Genomic DNA, 10483 nt, shown 5'->3' with positions numbered 1-10483 from the left:
GTTGAATATTATAATTCCCCATGTGATTTCTTACCTCCAGTAACTCTGTGAATACTATATTCCGTCACGTGACTTGTAAGGTAGCATGACTGTTTTGTGCTGTAAATAGGACACTGTGCTCGAACACGTTGAATTGTCAGGCATCGATTCAAAATATTCTTTACTTACATGGACGTGCTTATATTGTTAATTTCATATGAAACCTTTGTTAATTTATAGTATACTTGTGCCATACAGAATAAAGGGGGAGATGGGAAAGAATACGTAATCTCGTATTTTTATATACATATGTCATTGTTATTTATCTAGTCTAATTTTAAATAGAGGCATTATTACAACTTTTGCTCCACCTCTCATGCATACCTAATGTTTAATCAAGGGCAGTTTAGTGTAAAATTCACTATATATTTGGAAAGCAGCAAGGACCCCCCCCCCCCCCAAAAAAAAATTATTGTACTACAGTCTAAATTCATTTTAACATTTAAATTTTGATGCCAAATTAACAGAATTCTATAGTAAACATACAAAAGTGAAATATGGTAAAGATATAAAAGCAACAGAAGTGACGGGAAAAGACCCAAACCCCAGCGTTTAGTACAGTTATATATCCTTTCTTTTTATTTGAAAAGATAGTATTTATATATTTATTAATTTATTTAAAATAAAATAATGTCTATCATGTTTATATAATCAATGTAATCAATCAGTGAATGAATTTCATCTTCCACACAATTCATGTCACACGTTCTACAAATTCTTTCATTTCTTATAGGGTCACGGTGGATTTTATGGAACAGTTGAGAGTCGAATAAGTTTATGAACGATTGTTCAACTAGGAACGCAGACGCAACTATTGTAAACAAACCAGCGTGTTTAGACAGTTCTCGTTAGGCCCATAGAAGCTGTTTAAACACACAGAGACGGTTTGTATTCATTACCTCAAGATACACCATTGTTGAGTCGCTATTTCTAAAATAATAATAATAACTTAATTTTATTCATTATATATTTTATTGTGATTAACACTGAATAAGCCTCTATGTTTCATTGATAGAAGATTCGAGACTAATCACTATGAGTCAGTGTTTATAATTTCTCGTGATCTGACATCAACAGATCAGTTTACACTATTTACTGCCCTAAACAATCATGATTTTGTCTAGGTTGACTTAAAATCACTTTCATTATTGTATTTCTTATAGGTAAATGTTGAGTCTCTAGAGATGGCTAAAGTAATAGCACAGGAGACCTTTGATGATGTTGTCAAGGAAAACATGACAGAGTTTGAGATGAGTGCAGATGAGGCAGTCAAAGATGCAGTGGAGCAGTTCCAGTCTCAGGTTTATACTGTAAAAAGATGTCTATATCTTATTGGTTGAATTTTCTGTACACATGTAATATGTTGATGGTGCGACTGTTAGGGCCTCAGCGCAGTTGTTCACTTAATTTTAAGATCAGCCTCTTCAAACTGCATGAGACATTTGGAACATCTAGACTGTGACGTCACATGGCATTGTATATTAGCTGCATTTCCATAAACGAATTTTAAAAAAAGTGCAAAATTTTAACAGAGAACGTTTAATATACTATCTGTATGCAATATGTGTATCCATTAAATCAGTGTGAGTTTATTTTTTGTGAATTTTTTAGTTGTTGTTACCGCGAGAATGAAGTAAGCAGCGAGATCCACTAGCATTGTGGATCTCAAGGTAACTGGGGAAAAAAATTCATTTGGATCAATGTGCAAAGTCCGAATTTTCTCTTTGTCCAAGCGTTGTCGTTAGAGCTCACTGCGCTTGCCATAATATAGATTAGATATACTTCATGAACATAGATTCAGATTGGATGTTTTCTTTGTTTGCAATGTTTTAATGTATTTAGTGTATATTTCAGGGTGTAAATCTTATGAACATTGTTCAGGATCCCACATTGTATGATGCTAATGGTGAAAAGAAAGAGCTCCCTGTGGTCTCAGTTCTTAACAACCTTAGTGCCTCTATATCAAAAAATAATGAAAAAGAGATAATAAGTGATCTTGTCAAACTGAAACTAGAGTGTGACAAAGATATAGCTGTGAGATGTATAGCAGGCAAAGATGGTGCCTATGATGTTCTTATAAGAACACTGGAAAACAACAAGAACAATATAAATCTTCTCAAACAGACTTTGATATCTCTGATATCATTGACCAATGGACAACCAGATTTATTAGATAAAAAAGGAAAGGAACTCTTTTTAGAATTATTAGAGATGTATTCATCAAACCCTGAAATTTTAGAACCGGTTCTCTTGTTTATTAGAAATAGCTGTATTAAACATGAGGAGAACAGACAATCATATGTTAAGTTAGGTTTGATAGAAAAGTTAGCTTCAACCTTGAAGACTCAGCGCAGTCATCCAACAGTTGTCATGGCGACTTGTCAAGTGTTGCAGGTCTTAACGTTTGATGATGATATCAGAGTTCCATTTGGTCAGGCACATGAACATGCCAAGATGATAGTAACAGAAGGGAACGCATTGAAAATCATCGTAGATCTGTGCAAAGGTAAGGATTTTTATTTTTTCTTCTTATATTTGTGCAACTTACTGTCCTGAAATTCATTCTTTATTTATCAGCTAAGAGTGAATGCCAATTAAGGTGGTATGGGATACCAAACGAAACTTCTCCTACATATTTATGTACCCAAATTAGAAGGATTTGAAATACCCCCACCTTTCAGTATATTAAAGTGTAATTTTAATAATTTTTTTATTATTTTAATGAGAAATACAAAAACGATTTTTTTTCTTGCATAATTCTTTTTTCATAAGCTTAATATTATAGGCAGGCGTTTGCTAATATAAAGTGTTTGTAAAAACAAAAATGACAAGAAATATGTCTTAGTATTTTTTTTAATTTTCAACAAAAAATAAGCGTAAAAAACTGGGAAAACTTTATTTCTTGAAAACAGACGGATAACATTTCATGAAAGTCTACAATAAGAATGTATCTTAATATGTTAGCAAAGTGAAATAAACAAATTGAAAATATATATATATAAATGGAAAATATAAAATGCATTTAAAATTTTTTGAATTAAAAGATCCGAGCGGAAGAGTTATCCTTCTTTATTTTCCAAGGGTTGAAAAAACTTGGGTGCTATTTAAGAAACCATTAAAAAAATCGCACTTTGTAGTTTTCAACTTTGAGCGGTTTTGAAAACAATGCATGGACAATCGCTTTCCAGGACGTGTCTTGTTCAGAGCAATTGCATTCATCTGAACGTTTTGGGACTATATACAACAGCTAGCTGATTTGTGACCAAACAGTTACTTCTTGAATTAAATAACAAAAAAGTCCAGCTCTGGTTAACGTGATAATTGATTGGTGATAATTCAGCACAATGTGAAGTAATCGCACTTATCCATGCCTCATCGCACACAAGGTGCTGTACAGTTACTCAAACAATTGAAATACAGCTTTTGCTTAAAAGTGTTCAAAAGCAGCAATGTTGAAACTACCTTTTACAGGGGTTTGCTTTTTTAAATGTCCGTTGTACAATTATAAGTAAATTTATATACTTGCGATTTTTTTGTCTGTTTTTACTTAAAATGCCGACTTGTGAGAACTTGCATTGAAATAGGCTTCAGAGTGTTCTTTTCAACGGTGTATCTACAAATTTTGACCCGATAATAAGCACTCATGCAAATCAAAACAATACTTCAAACGGAAATACGTCATAACGTAGAGGTATCCCATACTACCTTAAGCAAAACACAATTATTTTGATGAAGTATTAATATAATATAGAAATCTATGAGTAAAATCAGGGGTATATTATGTCTTGTTTATGTCACATAGAAAATTTACTACCGTTGAAATTTCATTATTTTATGACCCAGTGTCACCCTGGTATGATGAAACTTTGGTACGTGAACCTTGGTATAGAAATTACCTCCAGTCTTCTTGCACAGAGTATAAAACACAGTAAACTGTATGTTGTAGAGTTCACAGACAAACCTGAGGTTATGAGTGAGCTGTTTGCTACGGTCAGTAAACTGGTGGTCAGGGATGAGTTCTGTCAGGCCGTGATGGACATGGGAGGTATTGACCTCATTCTGTCTGCATTCCAGGACAGCATTGCCAACAAGGTGGGAATGGTGACATTTAACCCTTATTATTTAGTCAAAGTAATCTAACTGTGTCTGGGGACAATTATTTAGTTAGAATAATCTGAGTCTCGGACAAGCCCTCACCACAGTTAAACTGGGTTCATAGGACAAAATCATTTTAATGATAGAATATTCTATCTACTCATTGTTCTCACTGAGGAAGGAAGACATGATGTTTTAACTGTTAGAGTTCTTCAGTCTCCAAATATGTCCTTTGTAAAAAATATTTGAGTTGCTTTGAAAGCAGAGCAACATATATGGATCACTTTAAGTTGCACCTGTCTGTCAGAAACACTCAAAAAAGGATTAATTAAAAAATAAAAATGTTCTGTAGGAAATTGCCAAACAGGCCTTAAGTGTAACAAAAGCTCTGGCAGGAAATGACAAAGTGAAAGAAACTGTGGTCCAGAATGGAGGAGTTGAGGTTATTCTGGGTGCTATGATGAAGCATCAAGCAAACCAGAAGATAGCAGAGCTCGGGACAGCTACAATAGCTGCCCTTGTACTAAGAAACCCAAGTAACTGTAAAAGAGTAATAGAGCTAAATGGACATCAGGTTACACTACAGGCCATGAAAATCCACAGCCAGGACGCTAATGTACAGGTAAGGATAGCCCTGTAGTATACAGTAAAGCTTGTCTTATCTGGGCACTACTGGTTCCACAGAAATCAGTCAGATCATACAACATTTCAGTTTAAATGATTTACTGAAAGTTTACATTGTAAATTGTAATAGGCAACATTTTGGAATATACAACATCAAGATTAAACAAGTTTCACTGTACTGGTCAGATAGGTGTATCAGCCAGTGGCCAGATAGATTAGTTGATGTAGAGAGTTCAGGGGCACTGGTTTGAATACTGGTCTTGTTCATAAAGTACATGAGCTTCCTTTGTTATACGCTTAAAAAGTAATCAAAGCAATGTTAAAAAAAGGTTATACACTGAGGCTGCACTTTTTTATGACAATTTCAACTTTATTTTGTAGAAGCAAAGTTGTATGGCCATCAGAAACCTGGTCTCCAGAACTCGGGAATATTGTGACAGGTTTCTGGAGCTGGGAGCTGAATCGTTGATACAGGAAGCCCAGAGAAATCATAAGTCCTGCCAGGATGAGGCAAAAGCTGCCCTGAGGGATCTAGGCTGTGAGGTCCATCTAGAGGAGAGGTGGAAAGGGGAGAAGCAGGGACTAGCAAAATAATATTGTGTCCAGGCTATAAACTTTATTATTTTCAGTATCTGACATAATATATGTATACACTATGGTACACTATTCTCATTAAACTTTGACAACTACCAGTTACCTAGTCTTCTTTATATATATAATACAAAATATATAAATATTGCATGTAGTTGAGTGTAACATTGAAAATTTTCACCCCAAGAAAACCATTGTCAACTCAACCACATGCAATATTTATTATATTATACTGAATGTTGTATACAAATACATATAACAGTGAACCTTGCGCACATAAATTCTGCACAGTCACTATTTTTTTTTTTTTTTTGAATATCACCCGTCGTCAAGCAATGTTGAGTGTTGCTATGCTGGAGGGCGTGGATTCATCATTCAGGGCAATAGTGTTTTTTAACAAAATGTTTCTCGACGAATCAGATTCAACTAATTTACATGAAAGTATAATATTATATATTATTATACGTAATTACAGGGACCTATATACTAACTCAAAGTATAGTATATAGGTCCCTGATACTATGCATTATCCGATTGGTTCTAGATTGTCATGTGACAGGGCCATAAAACTTCATTTTTCCCTGTCGGCATCATGCTTTTCATTATATTCAACCTCTTCAGAAACCTCGTGCATTTTCCCGCAAAACTTATTGTTCATAAACGAAAACTCCTGAGAGCAGCAGACATCAAAATATACATTAGTAGTGCTGAATATTTTATCTCTAAAGCAATGACAAAATTGATGGTCTTCTTTTTCAATAAGGATGCTTTTAAAAAAACAAAGAAATCAGAGTATGAAGTGTCCAAGAGACTTCAGTAAAGTGTTTCAGTGACTTAAATTTAAAACTGAAAGTGAATTTAAGAGCGGTACCAAATTTGAAAGTTTGTGTTTATTTTTAAAGGTTTTGATTTTTTCGGTATAATCAGGGACCAATATACTAAGTATATGGGTCCCTGGTATAATAAACTATTTATTGCATGAACGTTCATATTACCGGAACGATCATTTCAAGAAAGGCATTTTAAATACATCTTTCAGTAAATTGTTTGTGAAGACTTATGAGTCATGATTTGACATGAATTTGATTAAATCAAATATAAAGCATAAGGTGTGGAATTGATGATGATGAGAAAAATCATGTGGAATTTTGTTGACTGTCAGATTGCTTATACATGTAGTATATATTTCATGTTACTTTCAGAGTAAGCTTAATTTTTGGCAAAATGTCCCTATTTACAACTGATTTAAAAGCCAACATTTTCATTTATTAATATTAATAAAAGCTTTGTTACTTCGCTTAATCGCTTAATTGCAAATTTCTTGGTACTATCAGATACCCATAAAACCATGGCCGTAGGAACCCGGGGGGGGGGGGTTAACCCCCCTCCCAAATTGATAGTTTTGCCAATATATCGAAAGAATACCATAGAAAACAGCTACCTTATGCTTGTGCCCCCTCAATAATAACGCCTGATGACCTTTTTCTTCTTTTCTTTTCTTTGCTTGTCAATGAATTTTGGTATTTGATATAGTGCCCCCAACTGAAAATGTATGGCTGTGCCCCCTCAAAGTGAAATTGCTTCCTACGGGCCTGAAAACCAAATGGTTTTATATATTTATAGCTGCAGAACTGTAGCGTTATGGTTTTATATATATTAGTCTTTGACCATAACTGGTCAAAGACTAATATATAAAACAATAACGCTACAGTTCTGCAGCTACTATAATAAGTATCTCAGTCAATTTTAAAATTAAATTTTCATTCAAATGTGATAGTAAGTTTGGTTTTCTTTATAAACTAATATTGAAGAAAATGTTATGTGAGAGAATTTTACATTACTAAAAATGGTTTGAGATACCCAGGAAAATACAGAAGTAGTGATGATAGAAATGAAGGTCTGAGAACGAATGATTATATGTACGGTTTAACAAAAATAGGGCATGGGGGACTTCCGGTAATTTGTTTTTCTGAGGATTTCGAGTGTCATCAGCAGCTAGTTATTTATTTTGTGATTTGTAGGAAAACTAGCTGAAAAGGTGTTGAAAATGAGATGAAAAACTATTGATTTTATCTACAGATCAACTTAAACCGATCTACAGACGCATGTGTAGTAAGTATTTGCAAAATTTTGCTGTTCTTAACATCAAAGGGGTCATTGAACGATGGATGGTGCCTTTTTGTCATCACCATGAGTCAGGCATCAACGATTACGGCATCATATTAAAGAGAAAGAAGAGTTTGTGCTGCAGCGATAGCATCACAAACTTTGCGTAAAAGGGCGAAATTCTGTGACGTTTCAATGACTGAAAAGAAGTTTTCATCAATAAATTTTAATGTAAAAAGAAACACTATAACGTTATAATAAACTTTACACATGAATGATTCACTATGTATTTGAAAAAAAAGTAGTCACACGTTAACTCCTTTTCTCTTGGTTACATGTATACATATCCTTATGCAATATGTAAAACAGTATCTAATTCATATTAGAATTTGTATTATAATATAGCAAATATTGTCACTATATCTTATAGAAAGATTGGTCTTACTCACATGCTGAACTGGGATTAATAAATTAATAATGGCATGAAAAAATCACTTGCAAAAAATAAGCAAAATGACTGGTTTAGTATCTGTTGACAAAGTTAGAAAAAGTTTTATTAAAGGTTTATAAGGCTCATTTCTGACAAGGTAATAAAAAAAAAATATTTGATGTGTTATAAGGACTAGACTAACTCAGTGTTGATGGTGCGGCCATTGGTGCGAGCCCAGTTGTTCACTTAATTTTAAGATCTGCCTTTTCAAACCGCACGAGACATTTGGAACGTCTAGACTGTGACGTCACATGATGTCGAATGTTACTGCATGTCCATAAACAAAGTTTGAAAAGTACAAAATTTAAAAAAAAAATTCATAATGAGAAATATAGAAAAAAAAAATCTTTAAACATCTTCTCAAAAACAACATGATTAGTTGTATTGATATGCAAGCATTCTCAGATTGTATATATACATTCAAGTTTTTCAAATCATGACCCTTAGGGGTAGGGCAGGGCCACAGTAGGTGATTAAATTTCACACAGAAATACATAGGAAAAAATCTTTAAAAATCTGATGAATTTGCAAAAGCATGATTAGTCATTCTAATATGAAAGCACCCTTAGCTATGTAGATTCAAGCTTTTTATGCAAACTTAATAGAAGATTCTGGGGCATATAGTTTTTGGTCTGTCTGTCCATCTGTCTGTCTGTTTGTTTGCAAAAACCTTAATCTTGCCCTTAACTTTTGAATGGTTGGTGCAAGGATTTTCTTATTTCACATGTGTATTCCTTGTGACAAGCCCTTTCTTTGAGTACCAACATATTTGACCTCTTGACCTTGAAGTTTGACCTACTTTTGCAAAATATTACCAAATTCTAACCTTGGCCAGTTTTTGAACAGTTGGAGTTAGGGCTTTTTATTTCACATGTGTATTCCATGTATCCAGACCTTTCATTGGATAGTAGCATTTTTGACTCTTCCACCTTGACTTTGAGTTTGACCTACTTTTGAAAAACTTTAATCTTGGTCATAACTTTTTAATGGTGTGTGCTAGGACTTTCGTATGTCACATATATATTCCTTGTTACAAAATCTTTCTTTGGGTACCAGCATATTTGACCTTATGACCTTGACCTTGGAGTTTGACATACATGTGAAAAAAATTAACCTTTCCTATGACTTTTGAAAGGTTGCTGTTAGGGTTTTCATATTTCACTTGTCAGACCTTTCATAATCTGCCATTACCCGGTACTTTTATCTGGCTAAAATCATGATTGTACTGCCCAAAATATTTGTTGGATAAAAAATTGACAACAAATTTAATTAAAATTGTTTCTGCAAGGTTATTTCTATTTTAGTAAAAGTACCACCTGTTTCTAATCTTTTTGAAAGCCTTGACTTATGCATTCCTTGTGACAAGATCTTTTCTTTGGTACTTGTACCGTTATTTTTTCATCCTCATGACACTGATCTTGGAGTATATGATGTACTTTTTGAAAAACTTTAACCTTAACCATATTTTCTGAATGGTTGGTACTAGTGCTATTATATTTCACATATATATTCCTTGTGACAAGACCTTTCTTTGGGTATCAACATTTTTGAACTCTTGACCTTGAATTTTGACCTATATTTGAAAAACTTTAACCTTGACCTTGAGCTTTTGGGTATCAGTGTTTCATAAACACATCTTGTTTCAAATTACAACTCCTGAGGTAGAGTGGGGCCACAGTAGATGATCAAAGCTTTACATAGGAATGTATAGGGGATAAAATCTGGGGAAGAATAGTAGGGCCATGGTGGCTAAGGTGAGTGATGTGGCCTATGGCATTTTGTTTTTTCCAAGTATTTGAAAACTGGTTTAAGTATTCAATACTCAGACCTTTTGATAAGTACTCAAGTAACAAGTTACTCTTTGACAACCCTAATAAATATATCTATATCTATGGATCCATTGATCGAGAGAGAGAGGGAGAGAGAATAAAATCAGTAGGAGATTGCATTTTTAATCCATGGTGCTTTCGCCTCAACTTTTCAATTGATCTGTTTGAAAAATGGGAGTATATAATGATTGGTGTTTGTCCAGCTTTCTGTCCGTCCTTTACACTTGGGGGATACCCATCTCTTACCTGCAACTCCTCCTCAAATTTAGAAGGCCCTGGGGAAGAATAGTACCTTGTACTAATTGGGTTACCTTCTCTAAATAAAGCATTATTATTATTATTATTATTATTATTATTATGCCACTGAATAAAATTCAATTAGATTTTTACAGAGTCATTGTTTTTTTAGCTCTACTGGTCAGAGACCAGAAGAGCTTATGCGATAGTAAGGTGTCCGTCGTCCGTCCGTCTGTCTGTCTGTCTGTCTGTCTGTCTGTCTGTCTGTCCGTCTGTCTGTAAACAATTTTTCAAAACGCTACTCCTCCTACAGTTTTGGTCCGATTTCAATATAACTTGGCACACAAGTAGACTACACTAAGATACATAATTTAGTGCATCGGTTTTTGATTTCGATGGACGGTGTTGCCATGGTTACTAAAAATAGAAATTTCTGTGAAATTCCTTTAAAACGCTACTCCTCCTACAGTTT

General features: G+C 34.0%; 1 protein-coding gene across 1 annotated transcript; it reads left to right on the top strand.

Moving 5' to 3' along the window:
- The first annotated feature begins 1206 nt into the window (after window positions 1-1206).
- Window positions 1207-5431, top strand: LOC133183271 (armadillo repeat-containing protein 6-like). Its single transcript, XM_061318231.1, has 5 exons — window positions 1207-1340; window positions 1894-2545; window positions 3986-4131; window positions 4487-4756; window positions 5140-5431. Exons 1-5 carry the CDS (start codon window positions 1224-1226, stop codon window positions 5350-5352), a joined length of 1398 nt encoding a protein of 465 aa, XP_061174215.1. The 5' UTR covers window positions 1207-1223; the 3' UTR covers window positions 5353-5431.
- Window positions 5432-10483: the final 5052 nt, after the last annotated feature.

The sequence above is a fragment of the Saccostrea echinata genome, unplaced genomic scaffold, assembly GCF_033153115.1.
Source record: "Saccostrea echinata isolate AGI-Se365-2 ecotype Australia unplaced genomic scaffold, CSIRO_AGI_Sech_v1 ptg000009l, whole genome shotgun sequence".
NCBI classification, from domain to species: Eukaryota; Metazoa; Mollusca; class Bivalvia; order Ostreida; family Ostreidae; genus Saccostrea; species Saccostrea echinata.
Note: the sequence above shows the minus strand (reverse complement) of the source record. Positions and strands in the feature narration are given on the sequence as shown.